This window comes from Lolium perenne, chromosome 4, assembly GCF_019359855.2.
Source record: "Lolium perenne isolate Kyuss_39 chromosome 4, Kyuss_2.0, whole genome shotgun sequence".
NCBI lineage: Eukaryota > Viridiplantae > Streptophyta > Magnoliopsida > Poales > Poaceae > Lolium > Lolium perenne.
Window position 1 is genome coordinate 249092130 of NC_067247.2, and position 23338 is coordinate 249115467.

The window sequence follows — 23338 nt, forward strand, 5'->3', positions numbered from 1 at the left end:
TTTCGGTTTTCGGAATTGGGATTCGGTTGATATAAGAATAGGCGCATGATCACCTAGAATTATAGGTAGATTGAAAACATTTATGTTAGGAAAAATGTCACACCATTCAGCATTGGCAAGACAACGGTCTAATCTTTCGAAAACCGGAGTGGAGGAAAAACGCTTGTTCGTCCAAGTATAAGCAGGACCGCTGAAACCGAGATCAAACAGGCCACATTGCTTCACATATGAGTTGAAAGCTCGCATACGATATTTATTAATATTAGATGAAGTACTATCTACATCATACATGATATTGTTGAGATCACCGAAACAAACAACTGGTTTGTCTAGATTTTCACACACAAAAGTGGTAATTTGGTCCCAAATCACTCTAGCTTGACGATGGTGAGGGTCTCCATACACGCATACTAGCACAAACTCTACATTAGTTTCTATATAAACAAAGGTAGCTAATATTAGATGGTGACTAGAGAACTTGATATTAATCCGAACTTCATCATTCCATAAAAGCCAGAGACCGCCCGAGAGCCCAATAGATGGTACTACGAAACTATCAGCAATGTTAAACCGATTATTCAGCTGGCAAGAAGTGTATCTGGAAGTTCGTGTTTCAGAGACAAAAGTGATTTGTGCACCTGTAGATAAGATCAACCTAGCCAGAAATTCCATTTTATTAGAGTTGTGTAGATTTTTGCCCTTACCTTGACAGTTCCAGCCAATCATCTTCATGATGCTCCTAACTTCTTTGTTGTCGTCAGGAGAGAGATCAGCACAGAGTGTACCCCTCTTTATTCTTGTCTCTATGAAAGCAACAAATTCCAGTGGATGGAATGATTAGCAATTTGTTTCTGTATCTGATGACGAGTACAACAAAATCGGCCGGACTGCAGGCAGCCAGCCGACTAGATCGCGTTGAGCCCACAGGATGGCTCGACCAACGTTTTGGGGGTCAAGATCCGGAAGAGAGAATGATCCTATAGTAGATTTTATTCTCTGCGAGGAGCTCTAGCGATTGGAATGTTGGAGGCGCAGATATCTCTAAACTAGACAACGGATTTGGGGATCTTGAGAGAAACAAAGGCAGCGGAAAGAGTAGAAAAATGACGGGGAAAGAAACGATTTTGGAGGAGTGGAGATTTAGCAAGGAGGAGAATCAGTAGGAGATGGAGGAGAATCAGTAGGAGATGCAGATCTGTAGATAATATGGTAGGAAGAATCAGAGGAAAGGGAGATCGGCATATCGCCAAGCTAAGGCATGTAGCCAAACGCCATACGGCAGCAGTCCCTGTTAACGATCTAATTATTCAGTAAAGTAGCTAACTATGGGTGTTTGTGCTCCATGCAAATAATTAGCTCAAACATTGGTGTTCCTTGCAACAAAAAGTTTGAGTTGTGGTTTGGTGCAAAAAGGGCACCAACAAGTGGTGTTACATGCTAAAACCTCATGGAGCTTACTAATCATCTCGCGACCGCACCTAGGCTCTCTGTCTGCCTTCGTCAACCTCCCGATCCCCAATTCCCCGTCCTAATAAAAAAAACTCCCAATCCCCTCCCCTGTCTCGATCCACCATCCCGCCTCATACCTGCCGCCGTCTACAGGAGCCCGCGGTGCCCTCGCCGTCTACAGGAGCTGCGGCCGCCCGCTCGCGGAGGTGACCGGCGGATGCGGCTATATTGGCGACGGAGGCCGTGGAGCCGGTCGGCAAGGACGGCGGCGGTGTCGAGTTCGAATTCTCCGTTGCCGGCGACGTCGCATCCGGCGCCGCCGAGGTGGTGACCATGGAGCCGGTCGGCGAGGACGGCGGCGGAGGTTGCAGCCGCGATGGCAGGGGCCGAGCCCCTCGCGGCGTCGTTCCTCCGGTCGGCGACCAAGTTCCGCGTGCTGCTGCTTAAGCTGAGGAAGCCCAAGCTCGCCGCCGCTCCAGCGGAGGGCAACGGTGGCGGCGCAGCTCCCAAGCCGACGAACCGGTTCCTGATCATGTTCCGGGTGGAGGACGCGCCCTTCGCATCGCTCTTCACGCGCGACAACAGCTCTCGCACCTCCGACACTGGCGCGGGCGCCGGCGCGGCCAGGCCGGCGCTGCACGCAATGGACTCACACTCGCTGGCTCCGGTCCGGTGGCCGTTCTTGTCGACATGATAATTGAGTCCCACTGCAGCTAGAGATAACGACCACGACCGATGCACAATGCACGTGTCCAGTGGATTTTGGATCGCCCACCCTTTACGTCCACGGTCCATCCAATATTGCTGGATCAAATTATTATTACCTATATAAAAGCTGAACCCATCTGCTAAAACCATGATTTTTTAAATATTTTTTTGCTCAAACCTCATTAATCTAGCTACTGTTCATGCGTCAATTCCCTCCAACCCTTGAGCGACGCGTGCGTCCCGTGCACTGTAAACGGGAGCTCTATCCAGGACATGATTTTCGATTCTTATTTTTTTCAGCGTTTACCGGTTGGTTACCGGTTGATTCCTGTATTCCCACTTCAAATTGCGTCTGGCGCTGGTCGTGCCTACCGGTTCCTTTATTTTTTTCCTCTCCTTCTATTCAGGTTAGTCCCTTGGCTCGCTTCTGCATACTCGCTAGCTTTTTATTTCCTCTCCTCCTACCGCTTTGACCAATCCAGAAAAGTCCTCCTTTTCCTTCTTCCCTATCCTAGACCTCCCCGTGCCTTCCAGAACATGGGCAATCTTAAGCCCCATATTCCCAGCGAAACCACCCCCATCTCCATGGCCGCTGGCGCCGCCCGACTCCCCCGCCAGGCAGCTTTGCCGTGTGTCGGAATCTGCTCCGGCGTCGCGGCCTTCACTGAGGTGCTCCGGCTTCCCGGCGCAGCTCCTCGCGGGGCCTACGACCTCAACCTGGCAGCTGGTCACCTGGTCCGCCCTGTGGGCATCAGCGGCTGCGCGTGCGTAGGTATGCCCTCCAGACCGCGTCCTCCTCTATCCCGCAACCCCAAGCCTCGCGAGCCGTGGTGACCGGGAGGGCTGTCGCAAAGAGCAGCACACGCAGCTACCGATTTGAGCAGTCGCGGTACAGATCCTCCCTTAGGGGGTGATTCACGATTCCTTATTTCTCCCGCCTCTCTCTCTCTCTCGGCGGAAGAGAGGGTTCAGATGGCGAGATTCCTGTGAAGATACTTTCCCAGATCTCCCGTGAAGGAGCTATCCTGAGCCCCTCATGACAGACATCTTACGTCGTTTGATTGCCATCCGCCACATTTGCTTTCTTTTCATGTGTTGTTGCCAATTTGTTCTGCTGTTCTAGGCAGGTTTTATGGTTATAGATATTTCAAGGTTTACATAAACAATGCAACGTTGTTATTTATTTTTAGTGTTGGTATAGAATCATTCTACTGTAATGATTCGATGACTCGTGGACATCTTCAGTAATCACCAATTCAACATCCTTTTTCGTAGATGCACTCCTCAGGATTATAGTAATGTACCTTTTCAAACTTTTCAATGTACGCACATCAATTCATTATCAAGGATCAAGAGAGTCGATCACATTATTCATTATCAAGACTCAATAGATTCGAACAACTTACATAAAACATTGAGTTTTAAAATGATGAAACGGTTATTTGTAGTTAAAAATATAAAGAGTTGTAAGGACTGGGGCCTTTCGCGCTGCTGGTATAACGTGTGCCGCTGCCACCGCTACAGCTCACTCTTCCTACTCATCTTCATTTCAGAGAGGGAGCAGCATTTTATCCAACACATGGATAGTTGATCATAGATATTTATCGGCAATGTGATGGTTCATGTACAACCTAATTGTTCTTTTTGGTGCACTCAGGTTTTCAGTAAAAGACAAGTGACCGCAAGGACACAATTACTCTGTTCGATTCAAGAGCATCCCGAGCGAAGAATCAAGAAGCGCTAAATACACCGACTACAGAGTTTCCTGCTGACAGACGATGTTTTATCAAGACATCACGACTAACTTCAGGTTAGTTAGTGTCGCTGCACGTCCATAGAGGCATCCAGCAGCACACTTCCCTGTCAGCTTGAAGAGAAGGCTGTCGAACGACTTTGCAATGTTGATTACTTCGGTCTTGAGGTAATTTCTGTCTATATAGTTTATTTTAGTGCGATCCTTAATTGTATCTACTGTAAATCTACTCAAACTTAATCACCCTCTTTTATTTCATAAAACAAATACTTTTTAATTATAGACTGAATTTTTTCATTTAAGTTATGGGTGGAACTACTCTTAAACGTTTGACCAATATTTTACCATGTAATCGAGTTGCATCATGGTTGCCTAGGCCAGTGCCCCTTTTGTCCTTTTAAATCCACACACTGCAATACTGGTTCAGCTCTTTCAGCTACATAATATCTCCTGTTTTATGGGCATGCTTGCACTACCTTTGGGTGCAACATAGAGTGGCATTGGTCTTACATACTTTTTTAATGATAATGACACATGTTTCCATACAAATATGATGTATTATAGGTTTGTAGTCTCACATTATATTCTCCCTAATATCTCGCATATACTTTGATCCTATCCCTCTTAGTGTGTTCCCATGCCCGAGTCACCAGCGACCTCGATTCTGTGCTGACTTTTTATATCTTTGTACTGCGTCGGCGTTGCCTCAAGCACAGGGAGAAAGGGGCATGACACAGGTGCACAACCAACCGTACTACAGTCCTGGAATGTCCGAATGTCCTACAGGTAGTAAGGTTCAATTTTTTTGGTTGCTCTTTTCCACTTTTTTGTTGCTGTAGCTAAATTACTGATCTTCAGTTTGCCATGCACGCGTGTAGGCTGCAGCTGGCGATGGTGTGCTTGGCGCAACAGAGTGGTGTTAATATTACCACGAAATAGGCGTTATGTAAATTGTTCTTCAGGTCTATCTTTAAAGGGGGTCCTATGTGCAGAAGGTGAGTTATCAGAAACCATGGTCACTATAAGTTTACAGTATTTGAGTTACATGTGAGATTTCTAAATTTAACTTTTAGGCATGGTATTTGCAGGCTAACATTTACTCAAAATATATGCTTTTGTTGTACCTTTCCTTCTTCTGTTCAGATTTATTTGATGTCCCAATGCTTATACTATGTGCAGATGCTCCTCTTTTGATAAGCACGGCGTGTGGCCACAGCTTATGTACTTCCCCTTCTACACCCACTATTTTTGCTTCCAATATTGTTATCAAATAACTGTCACAAATGCTCATCCAGCAATTTCTAGCTTCTTAAATTACACATTGCTAAGAGCGTTGGTATCCCATTCATACAGACTACTTTCACTGCAGTATTGTTAAAAAATGATTATCACGGACAAGATAATGTTTACATCTTTGCTCCTCCTAAAATGTGGATTATTCTAGCTCCAAATACTATCAGAAAATGATCATCACACTTGCTGATTTAATGATGCTTCCATCTTTTCGAACCACATGTTGTTCAGATACACTTTCAGATATACATGTATTAAGATGACCAATAATAATCAAAATCATTCAGTTTTCTTTGTATACATTTCTTCTGGCAAATCGTGGTTGCATTTTTTGGTACAAGTAACTTTCAATTGCATTTCAGGGTCATGTCTTTACTTCATACACTTTGTGTACTTCCTTACATACTAAGGCTGTCTTCTGTTCCACATGTTGTTACTGTTACTGCTTTTTAATAATGCATTTTTGCAAAATATTATTCTTCCCTAACAGTTCTTTGTCCGTGATGATATTCTCTGGTAAAATGAACTTCCTTCTTTCACGCAATTATTTGATTTTCACCTCTGCATTATCTAGGAGGTATATGTTACCGGTGCTTCGAATATGTCCATATCTGTTTGGTGCTCGACAAGGTTGAGCAGATACGACCTTCATGTGTGATTGTTTGGGCTGGTTGCTTCTCCAGCTAATGTTTCTTCTTTTGTGGGGAATATTCTTGATGGAACACTTAAAGCTTCCTGCTTATAATGCTTGGAACCAGCATTTAATTGATGCTAGCGATATCTGTGTGCACATGAATTTATTTATTTTGGATTTAGTCTATCAACATAATTCTTTCGATTATGACAAACCGTTATAATTTGCCTCTTTCAGGTTGGGATGCCTTCCCTTATTAATTTCTACTTCTCTTTTTTGCCCAGATATTCAGGTCTATTTTAAAGAAACCGGTACCAGAAATATATGTAGTATGGCAATGAATGAGGCCATAGAGCATTTTCAGAGTATTTTCAGGTTGAAGCTTTGTTCCCGTGTTGTGTTCTTCCATTTACCCTGATAAGCAGTGCAAGCAACATTCTATGAACAAGTTATGTGGGCTGGAACTCCTGTGTGCACATAACAAGTGCTTTTTTGTTCTCTTCATATTGGCTGCCACATGCAGTTCTCTGCTTAGGAAATGCATGAACCTGAGCAGTGACGTGATAGGGTAAGTTAGCCTATAGAAGCTGTAATTCAGCACATGAATTCTGAGTAGGTAATTAGGTGTATTCTTCTACATGGATTTAGATCTTAGAAAGCTGCTCCTGAAAGCAAATGTTCAGAGTAAATTTCGTTTGCAGGTTTACCAAGAAAATACTACAGCGATTAATCATAAGGCATACTTTTGATCCTAGAACAGGAAGTGTATTTGCACAGTATGATATAACACACCAGTTTGTTATAATTGCCTCTAGAACGACTATTAGCTAATCAGAATTGTCCGTACTGTAAAAGTTCAGTGTTGTTGATGCTAAATGGACCAGACGAAGTAATTGCATAGCATCCGTTTTAGGATTTGGAACGTTAAAAATCTATTGAAGGAATTTATATGGAAATAAGAAAAGGTTTGTGCATTTAGGGGTATGTGTTTCTCCTCTTCTCTTCAATTCAGTTTGTTGACCATATGAATGAGGTCCACATGATACACATTCGGGATACTGATGTGGTACACATGAAGTACTCTAAGATTACAAAAGTGTGATTTAAAAGCTGAGTTTTGTCTCCATTCTGCTTTGATTGGCGTGGATAGATTTCTACAAACATAAGTTCAGATTAATTGTTTCAATGCTAACTGTAGTAATTTTTCTCCAGAATGATGTACATATTAGAGTTGATCTACTTCTAATTTCCTTGCAGTCAGTTCTTACAGTTTGCCTACTTTTTAACCATGACTTCAAACCTAGATTTGTAACAACAAATTACTGTTTGTGTACCGATCAGGTATTGACGAGTCAAGGAGTAAAGTGTTAACGAGTCAAGGAAATCTTTTGAGTAATTCTGCATACTGAAGAATGAGATAGGGGGCTCACTCATATCCTTTATGCTTACTTTTTATTTAGAATATTTTCCACTGTAAATATTCTTCTCTCTATGGATTCAAAATTCTCCAGATTTTGCGACTGTAAATTCCCTATGTTCAGAGGACAATAGTAGGAAAATGATGGTGGGTCACAAAATATGCCACGCAGTGCAAGTTATGTGGTACATATGGCCCATTATGAGAGATATATATTGAAAAAGTTAGTGGGACTTAATTATCCCACTAGGTCCAGGCTTTCCCAAGAGATACGTTTTCTTGCCAAGTAGTAATATTTGTTCAAGACCAATCGATGTCCGTATCTATCTGCCAATTCTTTTTTGTTTTGGTGACACTTTCTTATCATTTTATAACCAGGGGCTGTAATAGCTTGACATTCATACCCAGAGAAGACGGAGCCAATGGAGCATGAGAGTCTGCACGTTGAAAGGTGCGGTAAGCATGAAGACCAGGCTATTCGACCCCGCAGCTCTTGAAAAATATTCTTCCATCTTTTTTATTACAGACGATGAATATTACTTCCCCATCCTTGCCCGATATCATCGCGCACACCGAGAAGCACATACACATTTGCGTGCACGCGAAACTAACAAAACCAAAACAATACCTCCCCTACTTTGATCAGCCTCAGCCATCAACCTCAATATACACCGTACTAGCCCTCCACTTTAGCAAATTGATAAATATAGAAACGCTACCTGAGACTCTTTCAGCGGACACCCAGCCTCGACGCAATGGAATGCAGCATCACCTAGAAAGTTCAGCTGAAAATAAAAGGCCTGCCAATGCCATGCAACCTAAACACTATCGGGGTGATACCTACCGGAGGATAACAGGCACACTCAACATCAAAGCAGTACCATATCTAACTTATCTATGCTTTCAATCTCATATCACCATCATCGTTCCTCTTCAAATGATAAAAGCCATCAACAATAAATCTTCCTCCCGCACCGTAGACAACACAGGGCGCGGCGTGCGCCGCGCCGCACACTTCCTAGTTAACTATATAAAAGCCAACCCCATTTGCTAAAATTTCAGCCTTTTGAGTACTGTAGATGGTATTTTTTCATCCAATAGGACATTGGCACATCACCGATTTTCACTGTAGGTGGGAAACCAGCTGCTGCATATCTTTCTCGCAGGGGTTTGGTTCTCCTTTTTTTTGCGTGAAAAAACCATGGTGACCGGCTTCTTTCCGGTATCCTCTTTTAATTACTTCTGGTTATCTCTCGCTCCCCTCTTTTTCTGTACCTATATTTTCCCTTTTCCCGGTTTTCCGCATGAAGTTATGCATTGTTTCCTTCGCGTGATCAAAGCAGCTGTAGGACCCACCACCGAACGAAGGTGAAGTTTTGGATGGATTGGCGAGATCGAGGCGTCCCTTCCAGGCTGAGACACGTATTCTCTCCTGATTCCTTTCCCATTTTCCCCTCCCATTTTCCCCACGACTCCATCGAGGTAGGCCACCACTCCACGAGCAGACTAGCCCCTCCATTGAACCCTCAATCTCCACCTCCGCCGGCCTTCATCGGAAGCTTATTGCTGACCAAAGTCCTTCCTAATGGCGGCCTCAACAGCGGCCGTTGGTGCGCAACGTACACCACGGGGAACTCCGGCCCCGCGCAGTACTGTGCGCTGGAACTCCCAGCGCCCAAAACTGCGCCGCTGCACAACGATGGCCGTGGGTGACGAAGAGGACCGCGATGGGCTGATGGGCAGCGCAGCTGGGAGCTCACAGATGGAGCGGCCACCTCCTGTTAATTCCACCGTTGGAGACCGGCTGCAACGCCTTCTTATCTCTTCTCTTACTCCCTCACCCTCTAGGAATTTGGAGCCTATTTCGATTTTGACTCTTCTCCAGCAGTACGCACTGGCGGAGCTTGGCGCCGTTCTCCGCCGCATGGCGGCCTGTACGTGTTTCGAATACCCGCCGACTCTCCGCTTGCAGCCGCCATGGAAGCGCCGCCCTCCAACCTTTTCATCCACGGGAGGAGGAGACTGGGGCGGTGATGCGCTTTAGTTCTTCTGTTCTGTTCGGTTGTAGTACATGCAGATGCAGGTGTGCCCTTCTCCACTTGACGTAGTTGAGTTGTTATGGTAAATCGCTTTGCATCCCATTCTCTATATCTTCATGTTCATATTTGGTCATACTTCCTGATTGTATCCTCTCTTTTTAATCCCAGTATCTCCCTTGGATACTCAACTCCTATAGTTTAAGAAAAAGAAACATCCATTAAATAGTGATATCCGTGAGCAATTAGTTTATGTATTAGATCTGATAAAAAAATGATACGATAGCAGATGGGCTTACAATCTGGGACCTATGGATTATTAAATCGCTGCGAGTTCAGATATTTGGTCTTCAGATATACATAGGAGCATGTTTCACTGTGTCTTTCAAATTTGATTGTTCTTCCTGGATTGCACAACTCTTGCTACATAAATTGTGTAAATATGTTGATTTCTTTCCTGCAGTCTTGATTAATTTTTACCCACGTGGTTTCTCCTTGCAGCATCAAGTGAGCCTGGTACATCAAGTATTAGCATGTGAGTATGTCCGTTTCTTTCCTGCGGTGTTATTAACTTTTACCTACCGCTGGTTATTTAAGCAGGGTAGGGTAAGATCTTTCTATCTCTGTTCTACTTTTGGATCGAGAAGACAAAGATGGCATTGGTAGCACAACGGCATGCACATCAAAGTGAATATTATTGTGTCATTTTTTCCATGTACAAATTAGTACTTGCCAATTTTTCTTGAGCAATAAGAATCTTTCTTGCGGTATATGTCTCAAGTTCTTAAATGACATTTTCTAGGCTGCTGATGATTCGGATGCCTCTGTTGGTCGCTCCTCTTTGGTCAGTTCTCTGACTATTGTTCTGGTTGTTTCTTCCCTTCATTGTGCTTTGGCTAATCTTGATGCTTGGAGGCGAGAGATTCGTCCGGTGTTCTGCTGGTACTGCTCTCTTTCTTCTCTTTGCATACCATTGAGTTGCTTCTGTTGTTATTGTCTCAGTTTTGATTTTGTTTTCTATCTTGCATATCAACAATGGAGTTGGTTTTCTACCATTGAGTACCGAATTAGCCACTTCTTTTCGAACCATCAGGTCCGCTGTGGAGAGACTAATTTATCTCTGAAATGGTACCGATTAATTATTACTTCTACTTTTTAACATGCTATAATCATCGTATAAATAACCTGGTGTGAAAAGTTGTCTCTCTGGCAACTTACATTTGTAAACCGTATGGCGGTTTACTTTAGATGAATGTACCACCTCATCATTTTTATTTTCTGCAGCTCTCAGCTGCAATACTCTGTGTACTGTGACCATGTAGCACTGTCATTCTCATTGGTGGAATAAGAAGAATATTGAATCAGGATAGCAAAAGGGGTGTACTATGAGGTTCTAGCCTATTGTAATCATTTTCAATCTGGTTCTGATATAATATACATAAGTGGGAAGTGAAATCTTAGGTCTTCGCAATGTCTTACTGTTTCAAGGGTGATTGTTTCGGATCTGTTTACTACTGTATCATGGTGAACATATCAATAGAAAAAGCACGCTGTATCATGGTGAACATATACATAGAAAAAGCACGCAAGAATTAGTAGTAGGAAGGAACAACCCTTTAGTTACTGATGCATACAAGGCACGATTTTATGACTAATAAGTTCGTTTGAAAGTCAGTAGCATGTATGGAGTTGATGATCTTTGCAGTTAGTCGGAATAAGTGCATAACTTTCTACATTTTTCAGAAAACAAAAGACAAGAAAAATTCAACTGGAGCAGGTTACAAAATTGGTTCCTCAATTGCAAGAGCAAGATTACGGTGGATCTTTTCTTCCTTCAAGGTGTGCCTCTTTATTTTAATAAGGTCATTGAGTAAAGTTGCTGCCTTCAATTCAGAAGGTATGATGAAGAGAATGTTCAGCTTTAACATTGTTCATAGTATTTTAAATTTTTAATACAGTTCATGCTATTCCCTTCTAAGTACATAAAAGGATATCAGTTGGCAGGTTAAATTTTGAAGTTTTCATGATGCATTTGCTTATCAATTTTAGGTATATAAATAGAAGATGGAAGTACCCCAACGCACCGGCGGCAGTGCTGCACTGCTGCCAGGACATGTGGGTTTGGTTTGGGCAAACACGCACTGGGCTCTTCCATCTAGGAGGAAACAAGGTAATATCATCTGCTTGCCCGAGCTGCCGCTGTTAATTGCACCCATGTTGTTCTTTTGGTTTGCAACATCAGATTCAAAGGATACTAAAATCCAGTAGCAAGATGAAGTCCGGTGTGTTTAATGTTCCTTATTTATTTAGTTTACATCTGACAGCTGCGTTTTATTTGTAGGCTTCTACAAAAGTAACAATAAAGAAAGAAAACTGTATCTTTTTTGTTGCACAAATTGGTTCGACCAACTTCTCTTACTGCTAATCCAAGCATGTAAAGTTTTGTTTTCAGTTATTACTCTACCAGGTAGTTTCCATTTGTTTGATAAATGTACAGTTCTGAATATGGCATAGGTACTTATGTATCTCTAAAATAAGCTTAAAAGCTCACCCATGTTCTTTTTTGTCTAATTTTTTTTATCAGAGTTTTCTTTGGTGACGTTCCAGGTTCTGGGAGCTGCATACAGAAACAAGTAGGAATGAAATTTTCTTTTAGTACTAACCAAACATGTTGACCTTTTTTCCAGTTACTTTACCATGTAGATTCCGTTAGTTTGATTATTGTAAATGTACTTTTCTGGATATGGCATAAAAAGTTCATCTCGAAAAATAAGCTTGAAGGCCACCCTGTTCTTTTTGGTCTAATTTTTACTCAGTTGTTTTCTCAAGTGCAGCGATTTTCTTCCTTAGGGACAGAACACTCCAGATTTTGGTAACAACACGCCTACTCGCACGATTAGAGTGCAATGCAAATTGACTATAATTGAATTCTGTTCTTGCAACACACGATTTGCTTAAAAAGTGCTATCATTTATCCAAATCTACCATCAGTTCTCCCCATAGAATCGTAGTTACCTTGAGGAGGAGCGGCATGAATGGCTGACAAAGAAGTGCAGACAGGCCACCGTCAAGCTAGCTCCCGCCTGAGCTATCATTTCCCATTAACATCGCCTGCTGCACTGCCCTCGATTCCTCTTCTTTCCCCAACGCCTTTCTTTTGCCTGCCCGCTTCCCGTTGCCCTTCTTGCATATGTTGCATCGAATCGACCACTTCTGGCGAACTTGGCTGTTGCTCCCCGCGCCGTGTTGGCGACTTCCGCCCAACCTTTCCTCCTATGTTTCCTCATCGTCTTGGCTCGCTGGCTGGGTCTAGCACCTGGACTGTTTGAAGAACCGCCGGTTTAGATTTTGCGAGCCTGCCTATTTCTCGGTGGCACGGCGACGACCTGAACCAAGCCTCACCTTTCTTCTCTTTTGCTCTGGTGGTTCGTGGCCAGCTCTATCGCCTCGACCTGATCGATAAGAGGGGAAGCACTGCCAATTTGGAAGGTAGCGAATAGCAAACCCACAAAGGATAGGTGGAGGAAAAAGGGACGAGTACAATGCAATGTGAAACACACCATGTGTCCACTTAGTCTTTATTTTGCTAACAACAAATCAAGCTAATTTTCAAAAATTACCGGCACGGGCGCGGCGTGTCGCCGCGCCTACCTTCCTAGTGTCCATTAATATCCACGTCCAAATGTCCAATGTAATCCAATCCAGTTGTGTCCAACAAAGATAAGTCCATAGTCCATTGGACTATGCTGATCCAGTTCCAGATTTACAGGCAGCTATTTGTGCAGATTTTATTTTTAAAATTATTTGATTAGTTTCTACACCTTCTGCATATCACAAGTTTGAATTTAATCGGATGAAGTAATCAGTTTTTTCATCCATGCCTAATTCATTACTCACTTCAGCATCAAAGAATACCGATTTTTGTGGCTGCAGCAACTGCAAGTTGCATGATATGCCATTGTTCATGTTCCTATAAACTGGATGGTGGATGTTGATAAGAGTTCCAGGAATGAGGGAGCCACTCTCCTTGCTCACCTTGATCTTCCATTATTTTTTGTCAGTTAGGTTTGATGTCTATCACCTAACTAGATGGATGTGGAATTGTTCTACAGTATTAATCATGTCATCATGTGTTGTTTCAGGCACGCCATCGATACAGGTCCAGTCAAACTAAATTACCATGTATGTTCTCCACATTTTCATCTAATGGTTTTATGTCACTCTTTTGCGAATGATATCACATTTTCTTCTTAACGTGACATTATACCATGCAATTTATTTGTCAGATTATATTTTGAAAGCATGTTCCATGCTCATTGCTCTAAAATACCCTGTTCCTTTGTGTCATAGATAAAAAAATGGGATCCTATTGCAAAACTGCATACACACCTCTATATTAGCTTATAATATGGTGCCTCCTTATTGCTTCTACTTTGTTAGTTTGTTCCCACTCCTCAACAACAGGTCAAGATCAGCAAATATGTTTTTTCCCGGAGTCTAATGGGTGCGGCCAAAATGCTTGATGCAACACGAATGAGGCACTGGGGATTAGTGAAACTTGAGTACACAAAGATTGATGCATTTTTATTATTGTTGATGGTTTTCATATTTTCCTGCTAGTGCTTTTTCTCCTAATATATTGAATCAAGGAAATTTGCTTTCTACGGTTTCACCATCAGTAGACATGATTCAACTTTCCATGCAAGGCTATTTGCTGGTCACACACTCACACTGCAAAACCTGAGGTATGGGAGCAATTCTGCTCACATGATTGATTGCAGTGCCAGACTGGGCTTCAATCAAAGTTTTATTTTGTTGCGTCCAGGTTAAATGGCTGCACAATCAATCTGCGGCAAACAATTTTCAGTGTTCAGTCTATTTTATCACTGAATGAAGGTTGTCCAAAATCATAGAAGCAATTGAATCTAACAAGAAAGGATATTATAACACTTTTACCAATAAAAATATTAAATTTAATACTTATCCTTTTTGTAATGTTCTATCGTTCTATTTTGAGGTCCTGCCGGTGCTGGTCTGGTGAAGACAAATCCGATTCGCTTATATTAGCATAGTGATGCACGTTGGATCTAAAAAAAAAATCATATGGTTACATGGCAAAGTATATTCCAAAGTCGTGCCATTATCTTTCTTGGTTAATTTTGAATACAGAGATGTTTATTCAATTATGTGACACATTAGCTTTTGTTTTTTGTGTGTTTTGTTACATATTTTTTACTCAGTTCAAAGTACTCATGTCGGCATGTGAGATCACCATTGGTTAATGTATGTACAATTTTTTACATTCTGAAGTTCAAATCATGGCATGTGTGTCTACTACCGATAGAACTTCAAAATAACCTTCTTCTTTGTTGCACGATTTTTCTCAGTTTAGTTGTTTAAATTGCCGCAACAGCGTGCGGGGTATTATCTAGTTGAACAAGTAATGTTCCCTACGGTTATCTACTTCCATTTCAGTGTATAGTAGAGAGATGTAGAAAAGTTCTGATGCTATTTTTAAGCTTATGAAAACATGGCTAGTCTAAACATGCTTGCTTGGTTGTATCTGATCTGTCGTTTGTTCATAGAAGCCGAATGAATTTAACCAGTTTCTGGCTGCGCTTTACGAGAGGTTGAAGGCGGTGGATGCGTTGTCAAGTTCTTTGAGCTCATCACGTCCAAGAATGTTTTGCTTATAAGCAAAGAAGAAGCATCTGGCAGGTATGGAAACTCGATTCTATCTACTACAGAAGTTTGGTAACAATATGATGTTGTATATCCTGTGTCTACCATTAATTTTCTTTATGTACGTGCATGCAGAGATGTGACGGAAGAGATGGCGAGAAGCTTCTTGGTGAAAACAGAAGCATCCTCTCAGTAGCATCCACCATGATAGCAGCTGTGGTCTCTGCGATGGATTACGGTTTCACCATCAGTAGACATGATTCAACTTTCCATGCAAGGCTATTTGCTGGTCACACACTCACACTGCAAAACCTGAGGTATGGGAGCAATTCTGCTCACATGATTGATTGCAGTGCCAGACTGGGCTTCAATCAAAGTTTTATTTTGTTGCGTCCAGGTTAAATGGCTGCACAATCAATCTGCGGCAAACAATTTTCAGTGTTCAGTCTATTTTATCACTGAATGAAGGTTGTCCAAAATCATAGAAGCAATTGAATCTAACAAGAAAGGATATTATAACACTTTTACCAATAAAAATATTAAATTTAATACTTATCCTTTTTGTAATGTTCTATCGTTCTATTTTGAGGTCCTGCCGGTGCTGGTCTGGTGAAGACAAATCCGATTCGCTTATATTAGCATAGTGATGCACGTTGGATCTAAAAAAAAAATCATATGGTTACATGGCAAAGTATATTCCAAAGTCGTGCCATTATCTTTCTTGGTTAATTTTGAATACAGAGATGTTTATTCAATTATGTGACACATTAGCTTTTGTTTTTTGTGTGTTTTGTTACATATTTTTTACTCAGTTCAAAGTACTCATGTCGGCATGTGAGATCACCATTGGTTAATGTATGTACAATTTTTTACATTCTGAAGTTCAAATCATGGCATGTGTGTCTACTACCGATAGAACTTCAAAATAACCTTCTTCTTTGTTGCACGATTTTTCTCAGTTTAGTTGTTTAAATTGCCGCAACAGCGTGCGGGGTATTATCTAGTTGAACAAGTAATGTTCCCTACGGTTATCTACTTCCATTTCAGTGTATAGTAGAGAGATGTAGAAAAGTTCTGATGCTATTTTTAAGCTTATGAAAACATGGCTAGTCTAAACATGCTTGCTTGGTTGTATCTGATCTGTCGTTTGTTCATAGAAGCCGAATGAATTTAACCAGTTTCTGGCTGCGCTTTACGAGAGGTTGAAGGCGGTGGATGCGTTGTCAAGTTCTTTGAGCTCATCACGTCCAAGAATGTTTTGCTTATAAGCAAAGAAGAAGCATCTGGCAGGTATGGAAACTCGATTCTATCTACTACAGAAGTTTGGTAACAATATGATGTTGTATATCCTGTGTCTACCATTAATTTTCTTTATGTACGTGCATGCAGAGATGTGACGGAAGAGATGGCGAGAAGCTTCTTGGTGAAAACAGAAGCATCCTCTCAGTAGCATCCACCATGATAGCAGCTGTGGTCTCTGCGATGGATTCGGGTGGGAACATTTTGTGGTTTCAAATTCTCCTGCGCCACCAGCATGAACGCTTGCCTGCGAGGGAATGTTGGGACCTAAGCCGTGGAGGTGATTGACTGGCTTTGAATCCAACAATTGTAAATTGTGGTGTTGATGATTTCTGATGGATAAAACATATTCGTATGGCCCACGAGTACTTCACCTTTCGTATCTAAACACTCTAATGAAATATCCCAGAGTTAGTGAGGCCTAGTTTTGTCAAGACCCAATGCTTCAAGGCGTCAAGGTAATAACCATATCCGTTCCTTCACCGGGAAAGAAAGATGTCGGAAGAACCATATTCACCTTCTGATCAAACAAAGAGTGTTCAATTGCAATGTTAAGTTATTACCAAGAAAAGAGAAATTTCTTATTCTAAAGGATGGGATCAATTCTGAAGATTTTTTCTTGGCAAGAAACATAGAAGAATAAGTTAAAAGTAGAACCATCTTTCAAGGCTGACTGTGTAGCTCCATAACTTTGACCACACCTCAGACAAAAGGGTAAACTATTTTCAGATAAAGTTTGCTTTCTCAAAATAATAGGATCTCCATATGTTCAAAGTTCAGACTGTTTCAAACAGCAACCGTATCCACAAGAGATTCGAAAGAACTAAATTGTGCTAAGAATGGCTTTCCCTATTTTCAAGTTTAGACTGCTTGCTCTCAAAAGTAACAAGCATCAATCTGTTGAAGCAAACTAAATTTACTGATCTATATGAGCTTGGTTAACGAACATTCAGAGACACCAAATGGGGGACAAAACCCTACACCTGAATATTGTAGTACTATCACTCAATTTAAGATTTCAGAGCACGTAATAACAATCATAATTCAGACCACCTAGTATTCGCATGCTGTTTTTTTCATATTGATTGATATCATGCAAAATGATCCACTGTTTGAAAGTTTAACAAAGGCTTCTCAACACCTAACAATTATTTCACGAGATTGTATCAATGCAACATGGTACACACACTAAGAGCAACTCTAGTAGACATAGATATAGCAAACCGCAAACCCCAAATACGTTCATGGAGGGCACCCCAAACGTTGTTTGCGGGCTGAAAAAACGCCACGCAGACCAGACACTGCAAACACGGACCGTATAACAGCATATTTCCAGATAAAATTCAACGACGCATCTCAACGTTGTCGACTGACACAAATACTGCTAGAGAGTAGCAATCTTGCTGGAGGGAAGAATAACCTCCCTTGATTATTCAATCCATCTCAACGTTGTCGTCTGACACAAATACTGCTAGAAGAGTAGCAATCTTGCCGGAGGGAAGAACTACCTCCCTTGATTATTCAATCCAGGATAGCATCCAGACAAACAACCTCTGCATACTGCATACGTAGATCCTGCCTAACTAATTTTAGCCTGGAGAAATCATACCGCGCATATCGGTTCACGCTAAAGAGTACAACAACATAGGCTAAACTCTGTGCCCCTCAAAACTATTTTGGAGAAACGAAAGTGTGCCGTCATTTCAACCTTCCTTGTCTATCACAAGCTTATCGATAAGCATGGCAGCATCCTCCACCGTCTTGATCTCCTGGGCGCTCGACTCGTCCACCGTGATACCGAATGCCTCTTCGAGACCCATCACAATTTCAACCTGTATACATTTCATAATAGGATCCAGCACTAGGATTAGAAGTGGTTTTAGTAGCTAGCACTCAGTGTCTGGAACGGATTTAGTCTACAATGGAAGAATATCCAAGACCACAAGAATATGCAAGACCACAAAAAGTAGAGTACACTAATAAAGTAGTGAAAGATGATGTTGAACAATCACTCTCTAGTCGAGGAGATTACCGTGTCAAGCGAATCAGCCCCAAGGTCAGCGAACTTTGTTTCTCCGTTTACAGGCGTGTCTTCAGCGACGGCTAGCTGCTTCTTCACTATTCCACAAACCTTGTCAATAGTTCCCTGTTTCGCCTGCTCATGAATTGGAACTTCAGAATGGATCTTCACTAATATCTCATCAGTCAAAGTATTAGTTTGAAGTATTCAGCATATATATGGTTGGAGATGTTTGGAGCATTTTACTTTGTACAGTCACAAGACTGAAAAATCGGGTACTTGAGGTATATGAAAAGGTATATCACAGTGAATGCTAATTTGATTCCTCTAGCTACCAGTATATTAATCAATGGTAATATATTGCATGAGGACGGTAAGAACATCAGCAGGCATTTTAACATTTCTAGCACTTGCAGTTGAGTATCTTACGGATTAGCAGAGGGCAGAAAATCCGTCAAGGAAATATCGCATCTCTCTCTGTTCCTACTAGCACAGCATGCAGTTAAAGATGATGTAAAATGCTGGTGCCCAAAACGCAAAGTGAATCTAGGATGGATGAATCTACGATGTGCTAGGTACATTCTAGTATGTCTGAATCCATTCTAGTATTTTTCTGTCACGGCATGGAAACATCTCGTTACAGCAGAGCTCACTTCTGAAACACCTCGATCGCCAGACTAAAACTTAGGGTCTGTTTGGTTCCCAGCCACACTTTGCCAAGCCTAATTTTGGCAAGTGTGGCAGTCACAAGAGTGTGGCTAGAATTTTGGAAGCCACAAAGTGTGGCAAAAGTTGGCAAAAATTCACTCTATGATAAGTGGGCCATATGGATAGTGATGTGTGGCAGCTCTAAAGTGTGGCAAGAACTAAACACATACCAAATTGCCAAACTTTGGCTTGACAAAATGTGGCTGGGAACCAAACAGGCCCTTAATTGGCATGATGCACGGTACTAGTACTACACAGCTAGGCTAGCGAGCAAATGACTGGTACAAATAGCAAGAACAAACGACTGAATCTGGGGGATGGGTGGACACGTACACATACCGAGCAAGCAATCTGGAATCTCTTTGCAACCGTGCGCAGCCGGACCGACGGGAAGGTAGCCACCGCTCTCTGCGTCGCGAAGAACGCCGTGCCGCTCCTCCGGCCGCTCAGCTGCAGATGATCTCCTTGTCAGTTCTCAGTCGACATAAAACAGTAGCTGAATGAGCACGAGTAGCTGCAGCAAAAGGCAAGGACAGAGAGCTTCATTTACCTGGATCCGGTAGGCCGGGGAGACGGCCGACCCGGCGGCGACGGCGAGCGCAGCCATCTCGATGTGAGGCGCGGGGGAGACCGGCCGGGAGAGCCAGCAAGCTAAGCTACAGCAGGGGTGGGAGAAGGGACAGGAGGAATGAGCTGAGAGAGCGGAGTGAGCTGCGGGCGCGCGTGTTTTATTCGGGGGAGGCGGCCTCGGTAGTATCGACCAGCGATGGACCTGGCATAGGGATCGCCATCAACCATTCCCGCTGGTGTTAGCTCTTTGTTTCGATACGTATAAGCTTCTCCGCTTTCTTTTCTTGAGGTTTAAATGAAAAGTCTACTCCCTACTAACTTCTCCGCTGGCATACTACTACTAACTTGAATCTTCGTTGCAGTGGAGCCTTTCCCGCCTTTCCCTTGATGAACACTCCAGAGGAAAGTTGAAGCTTAAAGTCGATTTATGGATGAAATCAAATACATGATATTTACAGAAAAAAATCTTTATTTATTGGGAAAGAATCAATATAGTTTTAGTGTTGACTTGGGATTCATTAAGACAGAATAAAGCATTGGGTCGACAAAATTGAGAGGAAAAAATTATCTTTTAGGCAAACAAAAATGTCGGGGGATGACCCCCGGTAGGTCAACAGTATGGCAAATATGACTAAGTAAGATAGTTATAAACCAGTTTATGGGATAGCCCGGATAGTAGCGACCGGATCAAAAGGTCATCTGGTTTGCACTGTCTAGTATACCGGAAAGGATATGCTGGAACGAGAAGAACAGGCGTTGGTTAAGCCGGAGACATCTCCAGGAGACCGAAGTCTCGGAGGAAAGAAAGATAAGGTACCAGTTTACCCCGGGGTAAAGTCATCATGGGTCCAGCATAGATTTCAAAGGCTACATGTCGGCACCTTGGTCAAAGATTTCCTCCTGGTGCCAAAGGACATCGAGGAGGTAAGCAGGATTAGCTTTAAACGAAGCCATGAAGCCACAGCAGGTTGCTGATGAAGGAAGCATCCGTAGGCCGACCAAGGAGGGTCACCAGACAAGGGGCACAGAAGGAAACGTCATGGCCTAAGCCAAAGAAGCTTCATAAAGTTAGCTTAGGTAGGCATAGATTCCTTGTGGGTTCCTTCCATTGTAAGCCTTCTCTCCCCTATATAAGGAGAGGGGCACTTCCCTTGCGCAGGAGAGCACAATCCTAGTCCTTAGCCGTACGGAGCTTCACCTCGCATAGGTTCTTCTACCTCTAGTTCATCTTCAACCTCTGGCCAAGTGCTGAAAACATAAGCCGGGAGGTTGATCAAATCCTCCTCGCCGGTATTCTTCACATAAAAGAAGGTCCTCTACCACTTCCGGCAGGATTCTAAACCGACCATCTTTACTTGCAGGCTCTTTTGGCGGGGGCACACGATGCAGGCGCTGCACTGAACAACCGGCTTAAGGAGAGGCACCTTCGGATCTTGAATAGAGTTAATCCGGAGGTTGTACAGCCGCGCCCAGAGTTACAGAGAAGGCCAGAGGCCGACATACCCTTCACAAAATGAGACGAAGGAAGATAGGAGAAAATAGCGTTTCCGGGAAGATGATGTTCCTGAAGCTCGTAGAAGTCGAGGAAAGACCGGAAAAAGTTAGAAGCCGGCAAACCTAAACCGCGCGCGAAATGGGTGGTGAAAACAACCACCTAGCCGGTTTCCGTTACCGGCATCCTTTCGTCCCGAGGAATCCGGCAGGCAACATCTTTTGGTATGCGCCTAGACCGGTACAACCATTCTATTTCAGCATCGGTAACATCTGAGTTGTCCCAGCGGCCGCGGGAATAATCCGGGGCGCTCAACCCGGTATCTATTTCCTTGGTCACGACAATATCTTGTTCCTTGGAATCCATTAAGGGAGATGACCAATCCGATATGAGAGAAACTACTTTCCCCTGATCTATGCACGAAGGAAAATCTAAAAGGAGAGGAAAATAGAATGGAAATACGTAAGGAAATACGTAAGGAAAACGATTCGAGTAATAACGGATGCAACGAAGAACGCGAAGGACGCGAGAGAAGAGGAGGAAATGTAGATGGGATTAATGAAACTTTAAACATAACATAACATGTAGTTTGTGTAAAAAAATCTATCGCGGCAGCCCTGTTTGGGGGCGCCGGTGTGGGAACAGCTCCCCCAAATAGAGGATGCAGTGCCGGCGTCCCCCAAACGGAGGTGTCGGCCCCCCTGCCAACGCCTATTTGGGGGCTAACGGTGGAGATGCTCTTATAAAGTTAGCTTAGTTAGGCATAGATTCCTTGTGGGTTCCTTCCCTTGTAAGCCTCCTCTCCCCTATATAAGGAGAGGGGCACTTCCCTTGCATGGGAGAGCACAATCCTAGTTCTTAGCCGTACGGAGCTTCACCTCTCATAGGTTCTTCTACCTCTAGTTCATCTTCAACCTCTGGCCAAGTGCTGGAAACACCACCATTGTAGTTCCTTGTTGAGATCATATAGTAGAAGCATGCAGGAGTAGGGGCTTTACCTCCTCACGAGGGCCCTAAACCTAGGTATATCGCCCGTATTCGTGTGTATCAGAGTGAATTCGATCTCCATCCTCCCCTCCTCTGATTCCCTTGTACATATCGGCCCCAACTTAAGCCATCCCATGGCATCTGTTGATTCACCACGACGACAGTTGGCGCCCACCGTGGGGCCTGCAGTTGTGCCGGCAGGGGTTCGTATCCGGACGGGGTTCATCACAGCCTCCGGCGAGCGTGTGGTCTCTGGCCTCATCCAGAGGCTCGACTCGCTGGACTTCGTCAGTGACAATGCAGGAAGCTTCGCCAACGGCACCAAGTTCCCCAGGAACGGCGGCGTCATGCTCTTCGGCTTGCACCGTGTCTACCTCGGCACTGTGACGGAGCCTCGGTACCCACCAGTGGTGCTGGTGGCGCCGGATCCACCATGGTCTGTAGCATCCCGCGGGTTGCGTACCGGTCGCCCCGCTGGCAGTGTCGAGGTGATGATGGCCGGCGCGGCAGATGCCGGAAAAGGAGCAGTCGGTGACAACAACGCCCCCACTAGATCTACGCAACTGGAAAAACCCGCGCTCGAGAGGGACGAAAACATCGTCGGCACCTCCAACGTGCCACCGGCTTCTACTCCTCTTCAAGCCGCCATGAATGTGTTGTCAATGCCCATCGCGCCCAATGCCGATGTGGCGGTGACTCGGGCTGATCTGGAGGCACAACCCCATGCGCTTCTTCACGGAGCAGCCGATGTGGCTCGTGCCCAGCAGGAGCTCAACATCACCCTACGTGGGTACAATGCAGCACATGGCTTTGCTTCAGTTAGCGCAGATCCTGCTAGATTAGCTGCTACCCGGCTTAGAGGCCGTAACCTAGATAAGGACTTGAGCGGGGAAGTTCATTCCAGTACATCTATGTCGGTATCACTTTCACTGGCAGAGAAGCCAAAGTACATCACTCCGGATAAAACTCTTAGGGCTGCTCAAGCCACGGTAGAGGCACTAGAATCTCTGTCGGGTGATGCCCTGGTAAAGCAACAAGCCCGGGTTAAAGAATTACTTGCTATGTCTACTAAACAAACCGCAGAGGTTTCCCGGAGAAATCAAGGTGCGGGTGCATCCCAAGTCGTTCATTTGGCTAGGAATGTCGGAGAAAAGTCGCATGGGCAGCCATCGTCCCTCCATCCCGATAGAAGAAGAGAAAAAGTTGTTAACACCCAGCAGATGACGTTGTATGATCCGGTTTTAGCCGCAAAACAAAAATCCGGGCTGAACAACACCGGCAGAAGAAGCC

The 23338-nt window shown here is 43.6% G+C and overlaps 2 protein-coding genes and 1 long non-coding RNA gene across 10 annotated transcripts; 2 read left to right on the forward strand and 1 right to left on the reverse strand.

Annotated features, from left to right (window-relative positions):
* Window positions 1-2618: 2618 nt before the first annotated feature.
* LOC127332329 (uncharacterized) lies at window positions 2619-7431 on the forward strand. Of its 5 annotated transcripts, XM_071819128.1 has the most exons (7): window positions 2619-2929; window positions 3815-4078; window positions 4622-4647; window positions 4789-4905; window positions 5090-5131; window positions 6122-6212; window positions 7179-7431. In XM_071819128.1, the coding sequence occupies exons 2-7, from the start codon at window positions 4056-4058 to the stop codon at window positions 7183-7185; spliced, it is 306 nt and encodes a 101-aa protein (XP_071675229.1). In that variant the 5' UTR covers window positions 2619-2929; window positions 3815-4055; the 3' UTR covers window positions 7186-7431. The 5 variants fall into 5 exon arrangements, 1 of the variants encoding a protein (XP_071675229.1); XR_011743488.1 differs by having other exon boundaries at window positions 3815-4647; window positions 4789-6405; XR_011743489.1 differs by lacking the exon at window positions 5090-5131 and having other exon boundaries at window positions 3815-4647; window positions 6122-7431.
* A 1283-nt stretch (window positions 7432-8714) lies between these two features.
* LOC127332328 (uncharacterized) lies at window positions 8715-16777 on the forward strand. 3 transcript variants are annotated; one of them, XR_007870400.2, is made up of 5 exons: window positions 8715-11187; window positions 11340-11460; window positions 11632-15008; window positions 15108-16262; window positions 16362-16777. It is a non-coding gene; the product is annotated as an uncharacterized lncRNA (long non-coding RNA). The 3 variants fall into 3 exon arrangements; XR_011743490.1 differs by lacking the exons at window positions 11632-15008; window positions 15108-16262; window positions 16362-16777 and having other exon boundaries at window positions 8715-9977; window positions 10093-11187; window positions 11340-11625; XR_007870399.2 differs by lacking the exons at window positions 11632-15008; window positions 15108-16262; window positions 16362-16777 and having other exon boundaries at window positions 8715-9825; window positions 10093-11187; window positions 11340-11625.
* Window positions 16778-17671: 894 nt separating this feature from the next.
* On the reverse strand, window positions 17672-19730 carry LOC127332326 (acyl carrier protein 3, chloroplastic). 2 transcript variants are annotated; one of them, XM_051358596.2, is made up of 4 exons: window positions 19550-19730; window positions 19333-19449; window positions 18304-18426; window positions 17672-18103 (listed from the first exon to the last, which is right to left on the reverse strand). In XM_051358596.2, exons 1-4 carry the CDS (start codon window positions 19604-19606, stop codon window positions 17975-17977), a joined length of 426 nt encoding a protein of 141 aa, XP_051214556.1. In that variant the 5' UTR covers window positions 19607-19730; the 3' UTR covers window positions 17672-17974. The 2 variants fall into 2 exon arrangements, with proteins under 2 accessions (XP_051214556.1, XP_051214557.1); XM_051358597.2 differs by having other exon boundaries at window positions 19339-19449; window positions 19550-19720.
* Window positions 19731-23338: the final 3608 nt, after the last annotated feature.

Excerpts from the sequence above, each read along its gene's own strand:
- LOC127332329 (XM_071819128.1), top strand. The coding sequence starts at position 4,056 with ATGTTGATTACTTCGGTCTTGAG. Across the intron at positions 4,906-5,089 it reads GGGGGTCCTATGTGCAGAAG|ATGCTCCTCTTTTGATAAGC; the intron begins GTGAGTTATCAG and ends TACTATGTGCAG. Across the intron at positions 5,132-6,121 it reads GGCGTGTGGCCACAGCTTAT|ATATTCAGGTCTATTTTAAA; the intron begins GTACTTCCCCTT and ends TTTTTTGCCCAG.
- LOC127332326 (XM_051358596.2), bottom strand. The coding sequence starts at position 19,606 with ATGGCTGCGCTCGCCGTCGCCGCCGGGTCGGCCGTCTCCCCGGCCTAC. Across the intron at positions 19,450-19,549 it reads CCCCGGCCTACCGGATCCAG|CTGAGCGGCCGGAGGAGCGG; the intron begins GTAAATGAAGCT and ends GATCATCTGCAG. Across the intron at positions 18,104-18,303 it reads GGGCTGATTCGCTTGACACG|GTTGAAATTGTGATGGGTCT; the intron begins GTAATCTCCTCG and ends AAATGTATACAG.